This window comes from Canis aureus, chromosome 19 (assembly GCF_053574225.1).
Source record: "Canis aureus isolate CA01 chromosome 19, VMU_Caureus_v.1.0, whole genome shotgun sequence".
In the NCBI taxonomy this organism is placed as follows: domain Eukaryota; kingdom Metazoa; phylum Chordata; class Mammalia; order Carnivora; family Canidae; genus Canis; species Canis aureus.
The window spans coordinates 14,227,971-14,251,152 of record NC_135629.1 but is presented as its reverse complement, the minus strand read 5'-3'; the positions used below and the strand labels follow the sequence as shown (position 1 = coordinate 14,251,152).

The following is a 23,182-nucleotide window of genomic DNA, read 5'->3' as shown; positions in this document are numbered from 1 at the left end:
CAATACTGGTACTGGCGCATCAACCAAGTAGTCTGTACTGCTACAACAAGTATTTCTTTAGTGCAGAATAAGTGATCAGTAAACAGACAATGGAGGACAGTAGAATGTGGAAGTCATGTTGGAACATATGCAATTTGAAGTGTGCTTTGTGATAAACAGGGGTAAACTTTCTTGTACTTTAAGAGAAACCCTTAGCAATATATAAAACCTTCAGAAAAAATAAATTTAAAATCTCATGAGGTGTAAGCAGTGGTTTGTTTGGTGGCTTCAAGAATTGCCACATCTTCCACCACATTAATTAGGATCTCTGAAAAGACAGTATGAAGATACTGCCCATACTCCTTAAAAAAAAAAAAAAACAAAAAACAAGCAATGAAGAAGTGCACACCCCAATCATATTTTGACTTTTTAAAAAAGATTTATTTATTTAAGAGAGAGAGAGCACACAGGAGGAGGGGCAGAGGGAGAGAGAGACAATAGACTCCCTGCTTGGCAGGGAGCCCAATTCCAGGAACCTGAGATCATGACCTAAGGCAAAATCTAGAGTCAGATGCTCAATGGACTGAATCACTCAGGCGCCCCAGATTTTGACTTTTGAAGTGTTCTCCCTTAAAAGCAAATGTCTTCCAGGACTGGTCTTGGAGAATGAAGAAGGAACCCCAAGTGTGTAAGGCTGCAAAGGGCTGACTGGCTGTAGTGCTGGCTACAAGTGCCACTGGAGAAGTAAGGGCTCTACTGGTTTCATAGGATAGTATTTTTGTTAATGCTCTAGTTACAAAGTTCCTAAAGTTTTGAATGCTCTGCCACTAGCCCTACTTTTCTCTTACGTCCTCTATTTTTTGTGTGCAATTTTGCAGAAGGTGAGGTTTTTCCAGAATGCATAGATGGCATTAAAGCTGACGTTATTCTACTGCCATTTTGTCTGTTCACGTGTCAGCATGCAACAGTATAAAGTAGTGGTCATGGGTGTCTGTAGTTGGATGCACTTATTTGGTTTGTAACCTAGAAATTCTTAAATGAAAGGTTTGTTAGGATTTCATTTTATAATGCTTTTCAATATTATGTTGCTGCTAAAAATGCAATTGTAAAGACTAAGCTAAAACACACCCCAAAATATTTATGCTATAGAACATTCATTAACAAGAGAAGAATCCAAATATACACACTAAAAATATAACCATGTTAAAAAGAATACAAGCAGGTGGGAGGTAACAAGTAAAAACAAAAACTGCACTTTAGTGGTGACTTTAAGAATAAAATACCTTATTTTTTACATTAGCTTTTTCAATTAAGCAAATAATTTTTTGGTTTGTTTTGCCATCAATTGGTTGAAATTTATAGAGAAACATTCCATATCCACAAAGTGAGAGATTAACAAAAAGTAGCTGAACAGCACAGCAGCACCACTGTTTTTCAAGACAAATATGTTAATGTTAGCAGGCGGCTATGCACGGAAGTAGCAACCAAGTGCTGGTTGAACGCTCATGAATATGACCTGACTTAATTTTTGAACAACCAACATAAAGATGAGCCATTTCTTTCAAATGACATGCTAGAAATGTCTTAAGGGTCTTCAAGGACTGGGGAATCGTGACGGGATCCTGGTGACAGGGGCATCTGGCTGAAAGCCATCCCTCTAAAACAAGGTGTTCTCCTGACACGTGAAGCAGCTGCCGGGTTTTACAGGACTGCCGGCCAAGCTCGTGCCCTCGCCTCGGCCTCTTCCACCCAAGCACAAAGAAGTAAGGTTGTAATGAGGTTCCTGGCCAAACAGCCTTGCTTTCTGGAATAAAAATTCCCACAAACTGCTCATGCATCAAAGTTATCAAATGGCTAATGGACACGAAAGCTTTATAGCCAACAAAATATATACGTATCACAAAGACCTTTCTTTAAAAGAAAATACAATGGAGGGAAACAAAAGGAGAGCGAAGCCTGCTTTAGTGGATACCAGTTTATTCAACATAGTGCATGATTCAGAGGATCTGATATTCCACAACCAACAAGATTTCCTACTTCCCTATTATAAAATACCAGATACCCTGAATAGAGTTAATTTAAGGTTCTCATTCCTTTTCTCCATCTAGAATTAGACAGGTTTCTTCGTAGAGTACACATTTCACATTCACCCAAGGCTTTGGGGAGAGGGGCGAAATAGGGCTTATAACTACCCCTCCCCGAACCAAAGGCACTTAATGTTAAAAGATAAAGCACAGTCGAGTCACCCCACAGACATTCCTGCACGTTCAGATTGCTGAACTTGAGCATACCCCCAGGAGCCCACGTGGGATTCATCATAACAATGTAAAAGACACTGATTTCCTTGAAAACACAAAGTGCAGTATGAATATAAAGACTCATCACCACCACCCCATCCTTTTTTCAAAATAATACCTACGACAACTCTTATTTTACATGATTAGTACCACCCAAGGTTCACACATGGAAAAAAATAGCTAAAAAATAATCTGTCATAAACTCTTACTATGAAATCACAATAGAATCTGATATACGCATAGAATTTGTGAGTTGGAGAAGGCCTCAGAGATCATGCTGTGCGTCCCCTCACTGGATAAATGAGGTCACTGAGGCCCTGGAAGGTCAAGCGCGGGACCCTGAGGTCTAGCCCTGGTGGCAGAGCCTGGGAAGAACACATGCCTTCTGAAGTTTAGCTCAAGGTCTCCTTCACCCCCTTCTTCCAAAGACTCTCCAAAGTAAAGCACAGCGATCATCTCCCGAAATGCGCCACACAATAAAGCACACGTGCTGACGCAGGTCAGCGATTTGGTCTCGCAAAGCAGTTCCTTTGGCCACTGGGCAGGCATGCAACCCACCTCAGAGTGGGAACTCTTCAGTCAAGGTCATTCAACATTCTGAGGAAAGCTGAGGGCAGGTTAGACACGACTTCTTGGATTTGGGAAGGCTCATCTCGGCTTAGCCCGTGGTGGGCTGACGGTCAGCTGCACAGCGGAATCCTAGATTGGACGCAGAGCTGTCTGGTGTGTTCTGGCTGCGAGCAGCACAGCGATACCTGTAGCAGTAGGACTGTGAGAGACAGAGAGAAAGGTGAGGATTCTCAGACTCTCGGAGAAAGGCTCTCAGCGGTCAGATTCATGCTGTACCCGAACGCCAGCTCTGGGACGGCATGCCTACCAGCAGACAGCGCTTCCCCCGTGAACACCCCGCAGGCACACTGAGCATGTACATTTTGGACATTCACAGTTCACCACTATAATCCAATGTTCACCTTATAAACAGACCTAGATATGGTGCGAAGATGTTAGTGCCAGCATCACTTAGAACAGTAAAAAAACCACGTAACAAGCAATGACCACAGAAGTTCTGCACATCCACATGTTAGATTATTAAGCAGCTGTTAAAAGTCGGGTTTTAATGTAATACTTAATGACAGAGGAAATTCTCATGATACACTATTAAATGAAAAAGTCAGAATACAAACTGTGTGTGTGGTACGATCTCAAGCTGTATAATTACATACGCCAAAGAAAGAAAAACTGCAGATTCAAAATGTACCACAATACAAACAGTCCCATTCAAATGTCCTGTGATAAGTATATATTACTTTCAACTTTAAAAAGTTATTTTTACATTTAGATTATATGACATTAAACCAAATAATAAAGCTAAATGGCAACTGAGAAAATACTATAACAACATGAAGATATGATTTTATTTTCAACAGAGTGGCAAAAATTAAACAGCAAGCCTAGGAACATAAAGAGTAGGAAAGGCTGTGAAAAAACGTTTTTTGAAATACACAGCTTTTGGGAGTGCCTGGTTAAGCACCTGCCTTTGGCTCAGGTCATGACCCTAGGGTCCTAGGATGGAGCCCCACGTCTGGCTCCCCACTCCACAAGGAGCCTGCTTCTCTCTCTCCCTCTGCCACATCCGCCTGTGCTCTCTCTTACACTGTCAAACAAATAAGCAAAATCTTTTTTTCTTTTTTAAAAGGAAATATATTGCTTTTGGATTAGTTATAAAGCTATCCTTTACTGTGTGGGAGATGTTTTGTATCTGTTTTATTTCCTAGGAGCAGAGAACACATACATCCCTGTGCACAAACACCAACAGACATTGAGCACTTAGCACCCGCCAGGGATACTAGGCACTTCAACTGTTAGCTCACTGAATCACAACAGCCCAAGAGATTAAACAGGTTATCCAAGATGATACACTTGTTGAGGGAAGGAGAATTTGAACCCAGATCTGACTATGGTGTGCTTGCCTCTGTAGCAAAATTCTATACTCCTACATAGAAAGACAGCACATCTCATGCTTCCCCCCCCCCACCACCCAATACATCTGTCCTGCATGTACACACATACTTGCCCAAACAAGAAAGCCTAACACTTATCACTGGACACCTAGTAGGTATTCAGTGAATAACCAAACATTACTTCATTTAAATACATCAAAGCTTTCCATGTTCCAAAACAACCATGCATGAAACTCTTATATCCTAGGATTGTACTTTGATACAAAATAATAGAGAATGAAAATAGCATAATTATCCTGTATAGCAGGAGCATTAATGCTGAGTTGACCCAGTAAACTAAAGTCTCTGCCAGGCAGTTAAAGAAACTTCACAAAGAAAATGAATAACTTTGGGATTCATGGAAAAGAGAGAATTTGTGGAGGGAAAAACAGGTCTGCATGACAGGTGGTTTTTATTTTTTCTTAATTCTTATTCTTTTTCTCACAGAAGTTAAGTGTTTCTAATCTTCATAAAAATAATCTCTTAAGCTGCCACAGAAGTTGTTTAGAGTATATCCACCATAAAAAGAAAGATATAGTGGCTTGTCTTCTACAGATAGCGAGAAACAGCAACCGGTTTTCTCATTTTCCCTGTGGCCAGTGAGGAATATAACATACTACCAATATTCAGGCAGGCAGAGAGAAGATGAATAAAAAATATGCCTGAAATAATGAAAAAATTGATGACACCTGCTATAGTACTTGTGCCTGACATGCAATGGAAGCTCTATAATGACTAGAGGTTACCACACAGGAGGATGCAGCAGAAGCCTCATTCTAGAGGCACCTGGGTGGTTCAGTCGGTTTAGCGTCCAATTCTTGGTTTCAGCTCAGGTCTTGATCTCATGGGTTGGAGATGGGAGTGCTGAGTCTGGCTCTGGGCTTATGGGGAGTCTACTTGAGATTCTTTTCCTCTGCCCCTCCCCCCAACTCATGCTCACCCGTTCTCTCTCTTAAATATATAAATAAATTTTTTTTTTTTTCCCAAAGAAGTCTCATCCACATAGGCCTTACTCACTTGGCTGCTGTGAAGCAATAGTGCTTGAGTATCTCTAGAATCAAACTCCAATAGATAATCCAGAGCCCCATGCTACCAAGTGTGTGTAGTGAATTCTACATTGGGGCAAGAATCAAGTTCAGGGCAGGCAGGCACCTGGAGATGAACATTCTTGTTCCATAACTCTACCACAAATGACAAAAAACAAACAAGTATTTCCTGATTGCCTGCTGTGCACACCCACAGAGGAAGCCTGACTGGCCATGGTCCTGTCCTACGGGATATCACAAGCTGGCTGAGGGAACAATGACAACACATCAAACAGCCATAAACCATACCAGCGTTAAAAGATTCTGAGGTTTTTATTAATTTAGGTAAAGGAATTGTCCCTTGGAGAATGTCAAAGTCTTTAGGTAAGACTTTGGAAATACTTCTTGAAGGCAAAACTTGGCCATAACTGGATTTAAATGATTATAGCGGTGGTCTTCGAACTTGAGCATACATATGAGAATAGTCTGAAGAATTTATGTACCTACTCTTAGGCCACACATCCAAAGATTCTGACTCAGTCTATCTGGTGTGGAGTTCAGGAATTTGCATTTCTTTTTTTTTTTTTTGATATTTTATTTATTTATTTGACAGAGAGACAAGAGCACAAGCAAGGGGAGCAGCAGAGGGAGAGAGAGAAGCAGATTCCCCATTGAGCAGGGAGTCTGACGTGGGGCTCGATCCCAGGACCCCAGGATCACCACCTGAGCCGAAGGCAGACACTCAACAAACTGAGCTATCCAGGCGCCCCAAGAATTCGCATTTCTAACAAGCTTCTAGGTGCTGCTGCTATGGGATCCAGCTGCAGCTAGAACAGAAGTGATTTATAGAATTTAGGAAAGAGGAAAGAAGGTATATTAAGTCGAGAAAACAATGACATTGTAGGCATGAAAATGGAAAAACTCAGGCAAGTTAAGGGAATAGCAAGGCATAGCCTGATTATGTCAGAGCATGGTTTATTTATTCATTAAATATTTGAGATCTTACAACATGCCAGATGCTATTCTGGGCAGGAGGGATAAAAGGCAGAACAAGACAGATAATGCACCTGTCATCAGGAAGCTTACATTCAACAGGGAGCAGTCAGGCAATAAATAAACCGATGAATTCAAGATTGTTCCTGGTTGGGGTCATCTTGGAAGAAAGTAAAATAGGGAAAGAAGAGTGGGACTGAGTAGGTGGCTACTTTAGACAAGGCAGCTGGGGAAGGCTGAGATGGCACCAGGTGAGTTGAGTTGCCCATAGATTTGGAGAACAATAATTTCAGGCAAAAGCAATCACTATATCAAGGTAATAAATGATATATATATATAAAGCAGGAGACAGGGGTAGATAAATAGGATGGAGTTACATTACAGGAAGTCTTCTCAGCAGAAAGAATTTCGGCTTGATACAAATGGAAATCATGACAACCACTGTGTTCACTTACTCATCAGGAAGAGCAACAAGCAAAGCCTTTCTGAATCCGTCGCCCAATGATGAAACGGGGCTATTACTGGAATAATGTCAAAATGCTTCACCTTATCTTTACATAAAAAAAAGTAAAGCACTGGACACATAGAAGTTATTGTAACTGTTACTTTAAAATGAACACAACACTCTTAATTATAGAAACTAGCATTGACTGTCTTATCTATGTTTGGGGGTTAACGTGCTTCCTCACTAACAAAAGTATTAGCCAGCGTCTGCATAGGACTTAAATAGCTTCTGTTGGAAAGATAATGCTGCCAGTATCTGAATATGGATTTACAGCTGACCCTTGAACAACAAGGGTCTGATCTGCACTAAGTTCCATATACAGGTGTATTTTTTCGGATAAATACAGTACAGCTCTGTAAACTTATTTCCTCTTCTCCTTATAATTTTCTTAACATCTTCTTTTCTCTAGCTCACTTTAAGAATACAGGAGCTAAAACATACAAAATATGTATTAATCAGCTGCTTATGTTATTGACAAAGCTTCTGGTCAACAGGAGGTCATCAGTAAAGTTTTGGAGGAGTTAAAAGTTTTATGTGGATTTTTTTATTGCATGGGGGGGGGGGTGCTCTTAACTGCTGTGTTGTCCAAGGGCCAACTGTACGTTTGCTACATACATGCAGAAGTTACTTGCTATATGAATGACAAAGATGAGTAATATCCCTAGTAACTAGGGTATGGGACCAAGGTCTTTGTTGGATGTCATATTTCTACATGCAACTTATCTCTCAAATTATATAAAAAATGATTTTAAAATAAGATGCTGCTCATATGGCACAAAATTCAGGCTGTAACAACTCTGATAAACTGTGCCCAACCTGAACACTGTGTTCAGAAGGATTGTGAGGCTATGATGTAAGACAGTAGCAAAGAGATCCATAATGTCTAAGACTTTTGCCATAGCCATATTTGAAGACCCTGGCACACAGAAAATAATCCCATTTGGAGTAGGAATGAAAGTGCACCAATAAATGTGGGTAAAACACTCTCAACAGTTTACTTAGGAAGCAGAATGAATGGTTTTTACTGTCATTTTTATATTTATTATTTATTTTCTAACTTTTATGCAATGAATTTTTTTTTGGTAAAAGAATAAAATCTTAAAATCAGTGACAACAAAAACAGCTAGTCCTTTATCAGTTCACAGCAGTCCCTAAAATCTTCGGTTAATTCAAATGACTGCATAGAACTAAACACTAAAAAGCAAGTCTCACCATAAGTTAAAGGTTGAAAGGTCAAGACCACAATAAGGGAGTCAGTTCACATCATCATTCCATTTCAAATGAAGTCATTCACTCAGCAAACATTTATTAATAAGTAGTTCATTTTAAATTCTGATAATGGAGGGACTAATAGAGCACATAATTAAAGAAGAAAATGGCCTGATTTTAAGTGTCCTCATTGCTTTTTTCTTTTTTTCCAGCTCTACATTTAGCACCAAAAATGGTTATTAATGATGTTAGGTCTTTGAGTGACCGAAATATGGGTCAGTTTACTAATTAAGAACAGAGGTAGTGAGAAGGACCCACTTTAGCCTTTTTTCATCAAAATGGATAATTACTGTGTGAAACTGATCTCAATATCTACACTCAGAATGTGATCCTGTACTCAGAACAATCCATTTAAGATAATGACTTACCGGCCTTGGGGCTCTGAAGTCAAGGGGGACAGCAATGCGGTTTTTATGAGTAGAAGACTTTCAGGGATAAATGGAAGTTTTAAGGAAAGTGTAGCTCATTATGATAAAAATCATCATATAAAATCACATAGCAGACCCTAGTCTCTTGATTTCACACCCACTGCTCTTGCCATTGACACTAGATCAACTCCTTTCTTAGTAATCTTGGTGTAAAGTGGAAGGAGGGTAAGGATTTTCTACACGTTATGGGTTGGGTTAAAGACTCCACAGGGATTAGTCTAACAACATTCAAGAACAACAGCTAGTATTTCTTGAGTACTTACTATATGAACTGTTCTAAGAAATTAACATGTATTAATTCATTTAATTTTCCAAATAATCCTCTGAGGTAGATATTATTAAGCATCTGCATTGTATACATAGGAAAAACTGGGCACAGAGGTGCTAATAGTGTGCCTAGGGTCACTTTCCATAAGCTGTAGATCCATGATTATAGCCTTTTCAAGTCCATTTAAGAGTCTGGGCCCTTAACTCAACACCATGTTGTCTCTCAGTTTTTCTTTATTACTGAAGCTGTACTTTGGGTGGACTTTCAACAAGTTATGAATAATCATCAGAGCTTATGTTAGTCATGCAAACTAGCCCTAGTCCATGATCAAAAGTGAGTCACCTTCTAAGCAAGGTGATTTTTTTCAAAATGAATTACAACATTTTTTTTCTTTATATTGATTTCCTTTCTTTTACTGATCTTCACCTATGTCATAAGAATCATTTCAAGGATTCCAGCTCTCTAGTTAGTTCATTAGTTGGCTCCTTATTCAAAAGGGAAAGGGGGAAAACAATCTAATCATAATAAACATGATGGTTAGCAATGATGGTACCAGTAGTATATACTGGATGCTGATATATTTCAGTCCATTCATTCCTCATAAGAACCTTATAGTAGTAGGTGCAATTACGGTGGGCATTTTACAAATGTAAAAACTAAGGCTTAGAAAGGTTAAGTAAGAAAGGTAACAGACTAGCAAGGAGCAGTTATAGAATTCCAACCCGGATCTAATTTCAGAGTCCACAACTCAATAATTTAATTATAGCTGCCACTCTTAATCTAGTGAAAAGGATAAGTGCTCTGAAAATAACTCATAGCCATCACTGTTGTTTTCCTGATATCACTGAAATACCAAACTGATGTTAAATGTCTATATCATCTACAATTAACTTGACCAAAATCCTGGAGCTAAATGGCTTTTTTACTGGAAAATCCTATCGATCCTACTCTGTCTTATTACTCTGCTATTCTCTCTTCTGGAATAATCTCTTCATCACTCTGAACATGACTAAATTAAAACTTATCTTTCAAGTAGATTAAGAAAAGCTAAAGATGTGTAATATATGCTTTAATGAACCCGTAAAATTTTAAAACAAAGAGTTTTAGCTAATAAGCCAAAGGACAGAAAATGGAGTGATTAAAAACGCTTAACTGAAAGAAGTCAAAGAGAGAAAAGGAAACAAAGAACAGATGAGACAAAAAAGACTACAAATATCAACATGGCAAATTTTAACTCAGCCATATCAATAACCATATTAAATGTAAATGATACAAACAGCCAATGAAAAGGTAGAGATTATGCCAATAAATTTAACAACTCAGTTGAAATGGACAAATTCACTGAAGGACACAAACTCCAGAGCTTAATCAAGAAGAAAGAGATAATCTGCATAACCCTGCTGTGTTAACTAAATTAAATTTATGGATACAACTCTACTCCTAAATGGTCTCTTTGGTGGAATTCTATCAAGTATTTAAGGAAGAAGTACTGCTAATTCTACATGAACTGTTCCAGAAAATTCAAGATGAGGGAATATTTCTCAATTCAATGTATAAACCCAGCAATATAATGATACCAAAACCAGACAAGAAAGCAACAGACTAATACCCATCATGAGCATATATGCAAAAATGCTCAATATTTTAACAGATTGAGTCCAAAACATATAAAAAAAGATAATACATCATAACTAAGCAAGCACAGTATAGGAAGGCAAAGATGGTTTAACATTTGAAAACTGAAAATCTATGAGCATAATTTACCATATTAACAGACTGAAAAAGAAAAACCATACAAATATCTCAATAGCTATAGTAAAGGCTTCCAGCAAAATTTACATCCATTTCCAAAAAAACCTCTCAAAATGCTAGGAATAAAAGGAAACCTTTAGGCTTAAAAAGAATTATCTCCAAAAACTCTACAGCTCATATACCTAATTTTGAAAAGTTGAATGTTTAATCCTTTACAATCAAAAATGAGGTAAGAAATATTTGTTCTTAACCACTCATATTCAATACTATATTGTAGGTTCTAGCCAATGCTATAGAGCAAGAAACTAAAAAAGATTTTAAAAGAATTGTCTATATTCACAGATGATATAACCACCAATGTAGAAAAAACAAAAGAATTTACAAAAACAGTACTAGTACAGCTGACTTTATGAAGGCTGCAGAGCACGAGATAAACCAATTATACCATGTAAACATATTTATTAAAAACATATATTAGGTTAAAAGATATTTTAAAAGAATAAGCTGGGAAGCTTATGAAAACATTTAAAATAAGCAAAAAATATGAAATGTTACATAAACACATCCATATGCATGGCAATGGAATACTTTTAGTGTTCATACTTAAAATGTTTTTTTACAAGCATCACTTTCCCTATTTTCTTGAGGAAAAATCTTCTGGTCCTCAAATCTTATGGAGTTAAATGGATTCTCCATTTTTAAAAGTATCCTATGTCAGAAACAACTAATGGTAAATTAAGGTTTGAGATACTATTCTGCAAAGAGAAATTCACCTGTTTTTCATGGAAATCTGTTTCCCCAACAAGAGGATTCAGATACATTTGTAGTAATAGCTTGAATGAAAGAAAAAATTGGAGACTAAAGACTGATATGTACGTAAACATTTAAAAGTACTGGGATGACCTAGGGCAATGCTTTTATTTTCAAATTAAAATCAGTATGGTAAGGATATATTTGCCTACATCTTGTCATAAACATAGGTGTAAAGCATTAAGTAAACTCAATTATGAACTTCCACCTAAATAACTGGAATAAAATTTTTAAGAAATACAGAGGACACACGCACATACACATAATCTACAGAGATTCTCTTTAGACCAACCAGTGGTTTCCAAACTTTGCAGTATGTTTTCATCCCCTTGAGACCTTTAAAATCCTATGCCCAGGTCATACTCTAGAGAAATCAAATTGAGGTGAGGGGGGAACAGGTACCTTCCGTCTTTTTTACAGATCTCAAATAATTCCAATGTGCAATAAAGTTTGAGAACCACTGTTTTAAGGTAAAATTTGATACTACACCCATTGTGAAATAAGTCACTTAATTTGGAGCCCTTATGGGTTGTTTTAAGTCTCTAAGTGCCTGGACTAACTGAATTACCATGGAAAACTTCTTGTAATAACCATCTGCAAAATGCCATCTTTGCATAGGGATAGAAAGAAGCTGAAGTGTTGGAGATACTAAAAATATACGATTTAAAGAAAAAAGGAAGAGGTGGTATTCAATCTCCAAACTCTTCAAAAATTTTACTCATGAAACACTAACTCACAATGATTACCTAAGAACAACCAATTCTGACACTGAAATCATAGCCCAAAGAGCAGAAACACTCTGAGACTGATGCTTATTTCACAAAGCATATACTTTGTATGTGAACATTTGTGATGTTTCCATTCCAGTACACCACAATCCACCCTCCATTTCCAGCTTTCACCTTAATCTCAACAGAGAATCTAGAAATCTCAAATAAATTAAGGGTCTACTTCCAGAACAGACATGCTGGAAATAGTATATAGCCCACTCTGGTTCTTGGGACAATAAAGGTCTCTCAAAGGGTCAAGATTCAACAGATGGAATTTGGTTGACAATAGATCATTCACAATCTCTGCTTCTTTTTTCCCATGCCTGTGTCCAAATCTGAAATGGTTATTCTTTTTGGCTTTGATGAGGATAGGTACATATGAGCAGAAGTGGATGGGACATTTTAGGGCTAATGTTTATAGTGGATCTATTAACCTGCTGTTAGTACACCAATACAGAGTTTAATGACTTGACTTACCTTATGGCACATGTAGGATCCACCTTTCTTCACTCGGTCTTTCCCAGAAGGGGGGCCTTTCTGCAGATGAAGAGAACTCATTAGTCCAGAAAGCACAGATATTTCTCATAGACTGGCAGAGAGTCCAAACAGTCATTTTAGTCCAACCAGCTCTTTCATGGCTGCCTCAAGTCTCCACATGCTTTTCTGCCCCTGGGCCTTGAACCTGCACTCATGAACCCTAAATGCCCACCTCTCTAAATCCTATCTACCCTCTAAGGTCCAGCTCAGGTTCCCACTTTGGTGAAATCTTTGTGACTACAGCAAGCAATCCCCCTTCTAAATCCTGATAATAGCATTTCTAGATGACTAATAAGCTGCTTGGCAGCATCTATCACCTTCTCATGCTGATATGCAAATTTATCCTGCATAACAACTGGCTTGTTTAAGTAGACTAGCTAGCCTTTTTGTAATCCTACTATGCGACGCCTAATAAACCCTTTGCTGACTGAAGGATTCTGCTTTTCATTTAAAAAAAAAAATTAGGTCAGGTTTTTGAGGTATACATACAGTAAACCGTAACCTTTTTAATCCTTTTTAAATGCACATGTCTGATGAGTTTTGACAAATGTATAGGCATGTAACCACTATCATAATCGAGATACAGAACATAGTTTATCTTTTTCAAAATGATTTATGTAGTGCTACTATGAACAAGCATGGATGCAAATATTAATCCATTTAATCTCCATAACTTCTTCTTTTTTTTTTTTTTTTTTTAAAAGGATTTCATTCTTAAGCAATCTCTACATCCAGCATGGGGCCCAAACTCACAACCCTGAGATGGAGAGTCACATGCTATACCAACTGAGCCAGCCAGACACACCTGTCCATAAGAACTTCTAGGTAAATTAATAAGCAAATAGCAGAACAAGGATTCATACCCAGGCAGCCTGGCTCCAGTCCATTATGCTCCCTGTTTAGAGACTAGGAATGTAGGAAATTGGGCAATGCCTACAAGGAGGCCAGAAGAAATAATGGCTACCACTGCAATGAAAACCAAAGCCTGAAACAGCAAGACTTTTTTTCTAAGGAGAGCTTCGGATAAAAGTACACTGGAAATGAACATCTTAAAACTTTAGTTGCCTCAAAACACATGAGTCATGCAAAAAACATCTTAGAGGTACCAATAACCTCCTACAAACCAGAACCACATATGGAAAGTTTGGGGGCTTCAAGGATTTTCTTTTCTTTTTTTTTTTTTTTTTGCTTTTCCTTTGTTATACAAAAAGTCAATTAATCATACAGCTGCCTGCTTTTTGTCTACTGAAAACGAGACAAGGTTGAACAATACCGCCTATCTTAGTTTTCCTTTTTCTTGTCAAGTACCTAGAGTCAAGGGCTCAGACATAAGTGGCAGAAGTTAAAAGAACCATGTTTTCTCCAAGCCTGACTAACATACTGACCTGCAAATGTCAACTATGCGGGCAGAAGTTCAGGTTTTCTAAGCACTTCCAGGTACTTAGAAAGGGTCATAGACCACGCTGCTGGCTTTTCTTCATTTCACTGCAGAGCCACAGTATTGCCATGGCCTTAAGTGCTCCGTGCTGCACTAATAAACTTTCAGTGGTTATAAATGGGCAAACTATACCTGTGAAAATAATGACTGCCAGCACAGCCTGCTTCTCAGGCATGTCTGGAATCTGTCAGACATTACATCAGAATCTGCTGGGGGTGTTTATTATTCTATAGAAGTCTGAAGCTGAAAGGAACACATTTCTATCTGTGGCGCTACCCTACATAATGGCCACTCTCCCCTACATTAAATTTCTTGCTTGGGAATTCTTGCAGTACACTGCTTCACACCAATGTGTGTGGCTTTCTGAATGCTGTTACAGTGCACCAAATGACAGCTTAAATTCTGACCACGTATCTGATATCATGCAAGACTAAATTCTTTTGTCAAGTTACATCTAAGAACATGAAGTAGCTGATGTGCCAATAAGGAGTGAGAACAAAATCATTCCCTTTCATCACTGTCTCCAATGAACTAAGGCTGCAGTGAATAAATATGACACTCAGTAAAGTGACATAAACACTAATGAGAGTCGTCATGTACTGACACAACCACAGTAGTTAATACTGTCCTTGATTTAGGTGACTGCTCAGATGATTCTTATAAATACAACTATTTTTTGCCATAAAACATGACAAAGGATGAGCTACAGCTGTTTGAAATGTTTACCACTTTGCAAACACAAATAAACCAACCCCTACCCTGCTGAAACACAGAAAAATTACTAGGAGCATGTATCAATTTTAATAGGGTCCCCCCAAAATTCACATTCACGTAAAGCCTCAGAATGTGAACTTATATAGAAATAGGGACTTTGAAGATTTGTAATTTTTGTAATTTGTTAAGATGAGGTCATACAGTATTATGGTGAGCCCTAAATGCAATGGCTGGTGTCCCTATAACAGAAGAGGACACAGAGAGACACCCACGGAGGCCATGTGAAAATGGAGGCAGAGAGCCTGGCATGATGCAGCTACAAGCGGGGGATCCCCAGGACCTGCCAGAAGCTAGGAAAAGTCAAGGAAGGATTCGCCCCTAAAGACTCCAGCGGAAGGACAGCCTTGCCAGTACCTTGATTCCAGAATTGTGAGAATAAAAGAACAAATGTCTGTTGTTTCAACAAACAAGTCTGGTGATTTGCTGTGGCAGCACTCGGAAACTAATACCGAAGGGAAATGTCCTCATTTCTATTTGTCAAAGAAAGGATCAATACATCAAATTAAAATTGTCTCTCATGATCAAGTTTGTTAGTGCAGGTTAAAACCACTTAGGAAGCTACCAGTGGTGGTGCCGAATGCCTCATCTTTCTGCCTATTGTGCTCACAAGAACAGAGGCTGCAGTGTTCCACACCTCTACCACCTGTATTAAGAATCTAAGTAAAAAGCCACAGTGAGCACAAGGACTCCACCCAGAAACAGACAAGGACCCAGGTGAATGTTATCTCTGAAGGTACTACTACCCATAGCTGCTCCACTCCCAGATACCAAAATATTAATGTCTCTAATGCTTGGATGATTGCAAGGAACAGCAAAAACAAAACAAAACAAAAAACCCCTGCAAGCTTCTAAATGTCTGCCCCAATAATCTCAAAAGGCCACGATGCAGCTAAAGTTCTCGGGAAAAGCAATAAAGAAGCAATGCTCTGAGTATTTGTGCAGAGAAAGATACCCTCATTTAAAACACCTGGGAAGGCATAAAAGTCTTAATGAAAAACCCACAGAAGATACCAGAGAACCCTTAACAATAAGACTGGTTTGTTGAATGAGAAATAACCTTGCAGGAAGGAGGGTGGCCAACCTGCTCAAAGCTGCCAGGGTGTATTTCATAGGAGCATTAACAATGGCATTTTTGTGTCATCAAGAGAGACACTACCCTTCCCCTCCTTTGCATACCCAACACGATGACAAGGAAAGCAACAGAAAGGACAGAGAATTTGACAATTTTTCATCAATTTTTTGACTCTGCTGAGTAAAGAAAAGTTGTCAGAGTCAAAAAAGCACCACTACTAACAGGGAATCAAGCATTTGGTTCTCATTTATAACTATTTCTTTTCTGAAATTTTCCATCTTTTTTCATTTGTTTCAAACATGTTCATAATTGTTCACTGGACAATCTTTATCAGGACTGCATTAAAACCTTTGTTGGACAATTCTAACATCTCTGTCATCTCAGTGTTAGCATCCATTGTTTCATTTTGTTTGGTAATTTCCAGGTTCTTGGTATGGTAAGTGATGATTCAATTGAAATCTGAAAACATTATTATGTTACAGGACTCTGGATCTCATTTAACCATCCTGTTTTGGCTGGCTTTCTGTGACCCATGCTGGCAGGGGAAGGGAGGGAGTCATCCTCTTACCATCAGGTGAAAGTAGAAATCCAGGTTCCCCACTCAGCTTCCACTAACACCTCAGGAGGGGCTCTTGTTATTTGCTGCTGCATGGAGGTGAGAGCTTTGGCTTCCCACACAGTCTCCGCTCACACCACAGTGAGGGTGCTGTCATTACTGCTTGGCAATGATGAAAGGCCTGGCTCCCTACCTTACCTTCTCTAATACCACCCCAGTAGGGGTGTTATGGCATCTCAAACACAGCCTCATGAGGGTGCAAACCTAGGTTTCCCACCTGGCTTTTGCAAGCTTGGATGAGGACACATCCAAGTGTTTGTAGTGTTTGGATGAAGCAGAGTGGTTACCAAAAGCTTTCTGTATGGCTAGACTAGCCCCTCCTATTTGTTCCTTTAGCTTGAGAGGGTAGGCTTTTCTTGGGACTTTGTATCTGTTAGCATTTGTAGGTTGGTGGCTTCTTCAGCTCCAAGTCTGGGATATATGGGTCAATAAGAAAATCCATGTAACTCACCATCATTTCATTCCTAAGGTCCCAAGGTCTGTAGTTACTCTTCCATCTTTTCACCTTTCTTACATTTCTTTTATATGTAGTATGCTGAGTTTTAACCATATTCAGCGGGAGGAACAGGGAAAATGTATATCTACTCCACTTTACCAGAACCAGAAAATCTCATCTTCATTTTTAAAGATTTTTTTTAATTTTTATTTATTTATGATAGTCACACAGAGAGAGAGAGAGGCAGAGACATAGGCAGAGGGAGAAACAGGCTCCATGCACCGGGAGCCCGATGTGGGACTCGATCCCGGGTCTCCAGGATCGCACCCTGGGCCAAAGGGAGGCACCAAACCGCGGCGCCACCCAGGGATCCCCTCATCTTCATTTTTAAAGGGCAGTTTTGTTGGACATAGAATTCTTAGTTGATGGTTATTTTCAGCACTTTGAATATATCAGTCCACCATCTTCTGGCTTCCATTGTTTCTGATGAGAAATCAGGCATTAATTGTATCATTGTTGCCTGTATGTGATAAGGTGTTTTTCTCTTGTTCCTTTCAAGATGTTCTCTGTTTTTCAGTTGTGTGACTATGAATTATTTAGGTATATTATTCTTTGTGTCTATCATAATTGAAGTTATTTGAACTTTTTGGATCTCTGTAGATAATTTTCATCAAATTTGGTATTTAAATAATTTCTTCAAAAATGTTTTGTCCCTTGGGGTGCCTGGGTGACTCAGTTGGTTAAGTGTCCAACTTTTTTTTTTAAACTGTGTTGTGTGTGTATATGTTTTTAAAGATTTATTTATCTATTCATGAGAGACACACAGAAAGAGAGGCAGAGACCTAGGTAGAGGGAGAAGCAGGCTCCACGCAGGGAGCCCAATGTAGGGCTCAATCCAGGGACTCTAGGATCAAGCCCTAAGCTGAAGGCAGATGCCCAACCTCTGAGCCACCCAGGCATCGTGTGTGTGTGTGTGTGTGTGTGTGTTTACAGATTTTATTTATTTATAAATAAATAAATTTCTCTCAAATTTTATTTGAGAGAAAGATAGCAAGAGAAAGTGTGAGCAGGGAAGAGAGTAAAGCAGGCTCCCTGCTTAGCAGGGAGCCTGATGCGGAGCTCAATCCCAGGACCCTGGGATCATGACCTGAGCCAAAGGCAAACACTTAACTAACTGAGCCATCCAAGCACCTCTAAGTATCCAACTTTTGATCTCAGCTCAGGTCTTGCTCTCAGGGTCATGAGTTCAAGACCCATCCTGGGATCCGTGCTGGGCATGGCCAACTTAAACAACAAAAAAAAAGTTTTGTCCTTCTTTCTTCCTCCTCTCCATCTGGGAATCCTATTATACAGGTGTTAGAATTATGTTGGAACACAGTGCTCTATTAATTTGTCTCCAGTCTTTCTCCCCTCCCCCTCCGTCTTTGGCTTGGAAAATTTCTCTTGATTCATCTTCAAGTTCACTGATTCCTTCCTCTATTTATAATCTGCTGCAGAGTTACTCTAGGAAAATCTTAGCTTAGTTATTGTATTTTTCACTTTTAGAAATTTCACTTGACTCTTTCTTAACATTTTCATTTGTCTATTGTGATTCTCTGTTGATGCACATCATATTCCCTACTATATCTTTGAATATATTTTCCTTTAATTCTTTAAATATAATAGCTGCTTTGAAGTCTTTGTTAAATCCAACATGTGGGCCTATTTAGGGTCAGTTTCTACTTAACTGTTTTCCTTAGTATGGGTCACACTTTATTGTTAATTTGCATGTTTATTACTTTTTAGGTGAAAAGTAGATATTTAGATTATTTCCTCATGTATGCACATGTGCTAGTTGCTCCATATCTGATTGAATCACGACTGGCAAGTGTTAATAGTTGCTAAAGCTGAGTTACTGGTACATACTCCCTACTCTTACTTATTATAATCTCCGTAACAAAATCCTAAAAACATAACATATATTCATATATGCTAATGTATGCACAGACTCCCTTTATAAAGAGAGTCATTAAAGAACTATTAATGTTTCCTGAGGAGGAAAGAAGGGCTTGGTACACAAGGATAAAAGCTGTGGACCTTCTGAAATTCATATTCACAAACTACTTATTCACTTTTTAATGAAAAAAGAAAAAGAAACATTTAGTACAACAAAAATTAAAATGATCTGGCATGTATTGGTTCTGTTTCACTGACACTCAGAGATAACACTGTTTATTAAAGCCTAAAAACACCTTTTATTTTGCATTCACCATCTCCTCATTATAATCCATTTTTACTTCTAAATAGCACAATACATTTTTCAAAGCAGGAAATAAGTTATTTAGCCTCTGAAAAAGGCTTAACCACCTATTCACAGACTTCCGTTTTTACAACCATCATCCTTTCAGGAACCAAATGAGTGAGGTACCACTCCAATGGTATTCAGATACTAGCTATTAGCCTTTCAATTATTGTCAGAGTTTGGGCAGGTTTGGAAAGACTTCAGTTTAAGAAGATGTGATTATACACACACACACACACACACACACAGTGGAATATTACTCAGCCATCAGAAAGGATGAATATTTACCATATACATAAACGTGGATGGAACTGGAGGGTATCGTGCTGAGTGAAATGAGTTTCTCATGTCCCCTGAAATGACACTAGATTCTTTTTGCCTAATATGCAGTCCCCACTATCCATTAAACTTCTAGTTATCTTGCAAGATCCACCAAGATCCATCCAGCATGAGCTCTACAGTCAGACTACCTGCCTGGGTCTAAGTCACAGCTCTGACATTGACAGTGAGATTAGTCTAGGTCCAGTTAGGCAACCCATCTACATTCCAGGTCCTTCCCCAGGAAAATGGAGATGATAGAAATGATAATAGTATCTATTTCATCGGACTGAGTGGGGATTAAATAAGATAAGGCATATAAATCCCTTAGTAAGTAGTAAACAGTTGCTGTTACTATTATATAGTATTAGTTCATGACTAACTCAGGTTTCCCAAAGCTACCCATAAACTTTATAATCCAAGTGGTTGTAATTTCTAAAATTCCAAAATCAAAGAAATCACTTGACCCATCTTTTCAAAGGCCAAACCTCCAAAGGGAGTCCAAGTTCTAATAAAATAGCTGACATGTTAATCAACCTGTAGAAGGAAGACAGACTATCGTACTTTACAATGAAATTCACATAGCTCATCACTTCATGCATAAGTTGTCACCACAGCATCAAAATTAGCAGAACGTGAACATTTTCAATGGTAAAACCAGTATACAAAAACACTCTAGGAGCCACAGAAAGAGTGGAGTGAACTTCACCTCAAGAAGCTTTTAAAAGCTTTTAAAAAACATGATTTGCCCCTGCTTACTTTCTCTCCCCTTGCCTGGTCCAAATGATACTAAAAATACCTGAGGGGAAAACTGAAATTCATCACTTTCAATTTGACAATGGCAGCTAACCTGTATTTAATATCATTTCTGAGAAGACCCAGCAATCCTGTACATATTTTAAAATGCTTTATATACTGTTTTCATCTGCAGATTAAATCCTGCTTCAAACCAACTAATGACAATTTTGAAAAAGTAATGGACATCCAGTAAAGGAATGAATCAGAAAAGGTCATATATATCTGCTCCTCACTGAGTCTCCTCATTTCATCACACTCACCCCATGTGCTCAAGCTAGTATCTTCAGGAATAATTGTAGATTCCTAGCTGTCCCTAACCCCCATCCCCAGTGGATCTGATTAGCTCAATCTCTGAAGAAGGTCTCTAATTGATAGCAGTTATCATCTCCATGGTCCAAACCATGGACCATGGCCACTACCATGGCCTCCTAAAGGGTCTTGCAGTTTCCTATGTGGTACCTAGTACCTAGTTGGAGCATAGTAATATTGGTAGAAGAGATAAAAGACTATGTCACAATGAAAGAAACCGGACCCCTCCCCCCAAAAGGAGTATGTACTTTATGATCCCATTCATCTAAGACTCTAAAAACTACAAACTAATATACTGTAACAGAAAGCAGATAATTGCTTGGGTATGGGAGGCAGAGAGGGGCAGCATGAAGGGATTATGGGGGATACAAGGAAACTTTTGGGTGATGGATATGTTCACTATCTAGATGGTGGTGCTTTCATGGATGTGTGTCTGTGTATTTTTTGTGTGTGTATATTTTTTGATCTCTGTGTGTGTGTGTATATATATACACACATACACACTGAGATATAAACTTATCAACTGGTACACTTTAGTTTTGTGCAATTTATGCCAATTATACTATAGTAATGCTCTTCTTTAAAAATAAAAACAAACAAAATAGTATTTTTAATAAAATATAAAGTGTGACACTTATTCAAATAATCCAGGGGAGGAGAGGAGCAAGGATTAGTGGGTGGAAACACAGATGAAACAATATTGTACATGAGTTGATGATTATGAAAACTAGGTAGGCAGGACATATGGGGGTATAATGTATTCTCTTAACTTCTGCATATTTGAAATTTTCTATAATAATTTTTAAGTTAAAGGAAAGAAAATCGTAAACCAGGATAAACTAAAAGAAGAAAAATACTACATCTTCCAGAGCCCCAGACAGCTGGGAGTCCCAGACTTCCTCAGAAGTCTGAGTGCAGGGGAAAATGGAGTTCAAATGGGCAGATTTTATTCTCCACTCTATAACCCTGAGAAGTGGGCATGTTCCTTTGAGAGCTAAGTTCTCTTTTCCCTGGTTGGCTGAAAGCTAAGACTCTCTTGCACACTTGATTTCCAGTTGAGCCTTCAAGCTGTCAGATCACACAGGCTCCCACAGATAGGGTTCCAGCAGCCTGAAGTTTAGGATAAAAGACAAATCACCCAGTTGCCCATCCACAGTACCTCCTGCATGCTGAAGGAGCACCTGGATAAATAAGAAGTGCTGCTTCAACACGCATCTCAGAAACACACAAAGAGGAGCGACATTTTTATCTACTTTTTCTTCAAGCCTCCGCTCATGTATCTTCTAAAAGGCATCTCAGTCACCTCAACCAGTTTTTAAAGAAAGGAACTCTCGGCCACTGTTTGCTAACTCGCAATCTCATTTGAGCCTCACCAGAACCTTAGGAAGCAGCAAGTGTCATTATCCCCATTTTAAACATGAGAAATACTGAAATTCAGAGAGATGAAATAAGTGGAGTGCCCAAGGTCCCACAGCTAGCAAGTGACGGGGCCAGGAGTGGGGGTCCACTCACTTCTCTGCCTGTCCAGCTTGACTGTCTTCCAAGCTCAGCAGCAACTCCGCCAGAAATGCACATATAAAGAAAAGTCAAATCCCAATAACTCACTCTTTTTATCCAATGCCAAACATGTCAAAGGATTTTAAGAGTAAGTAGATGACCATTACTTCAAATAAAGCTTTTTCAGTTAGGTATAATTTCTTTATGCCCTAGCACAAGGACCTATGAAGAAGGAACTGCAATTAGTTTTACACATTACATGAGAATAAAGTCATGATGCCCAAAGAAAGGTCAAAGAAAAAAACTAGGGATTAGATTGGATAGAACAGCACATTAAACACAAAACCAAATTAACAACCCCTATAGTATTTTGTCTGTAAAACCAGCATGCCCTGGGTGGTGATTACCCTGTTAGTGAAATGAATGAAAACAGCCATTTCTTCCATGCTGCTTGTTTCACCCACGCTAGCTTAAAATGGAAGAGAATTTTCAAAATTGTATTAAATTTGCTCACATTGTGGTGACTTCTCCATTTTCCAATAAAAAATGTCATTTCATGGCCCAAGGTCCACAGTAACAATTCTTGCTTCTTGCTTACTGGATATTTAAAACACTGATTCTAGTTATAGCAGCTACTAATAGCAACTAGTACTTACTGAGAACATATTCTAAGCAGGGATTGTTTTTAATGTTTGTAATCTTCAAAATGATCTTTTGATATAGGTTCCATTATTGGTAGGGCCACCAAATAATTTATTGTCCAATAAAGATACTTTGGGGAACTAAAGGGGAGAGCTAGTAACAATTATGCCAGGCACAGCCAAAAACGAAAAATGTTTAGACACTCAATCATTAGCTTCATTTTACAAATCGAGACTTAAGGGACAGAAAGGTTAAGCAGCCTGTCCAAGGTCACGTATCTAGTAAGTCAAGGTTCAAGTCCAGGTCATCTGGCTGTAGGCTCATACTCAACCCCTGCCATGTGCCCTTCTGAGCTGGTACAGTATCGT

The 23,182-nt window shown here is 38.6% G+C and overlaps 1 protein-coding gene across 2 annotated transcripts in view; it reads right to left on the bottom strand.

The window, feature by feature from the left end:
* Nucleotides 1–1,939: 1,939 nt before the first annotated feature.
* SUMF1 (sulfatase modifying factor 1) overlaps nt 1,940–23,182 on the bottom strand; it is a 90,359-nt gene continuing 69,116 nt past the window's right edge. For both annotated transcript variants that reach the window (XM_077858007.1, XM_077858008.1), the window contains 2 exons: nt 12,574–12,633; nt 1,940–3,045 (listed from right to left, as the gene is read on the bottom strand). In XM_077858007.1, the coding sequence (XP_077714133.1) occupies nt 2,935–3,045; nt 12,574–12,633 (171 nt within the window). In that variant the 3' untranslated portion in view covers nt 1,940–2,934. The remainder of the gene's footprint in view (nt 3,046–12,573; nt 12,634–23,182) is intronic.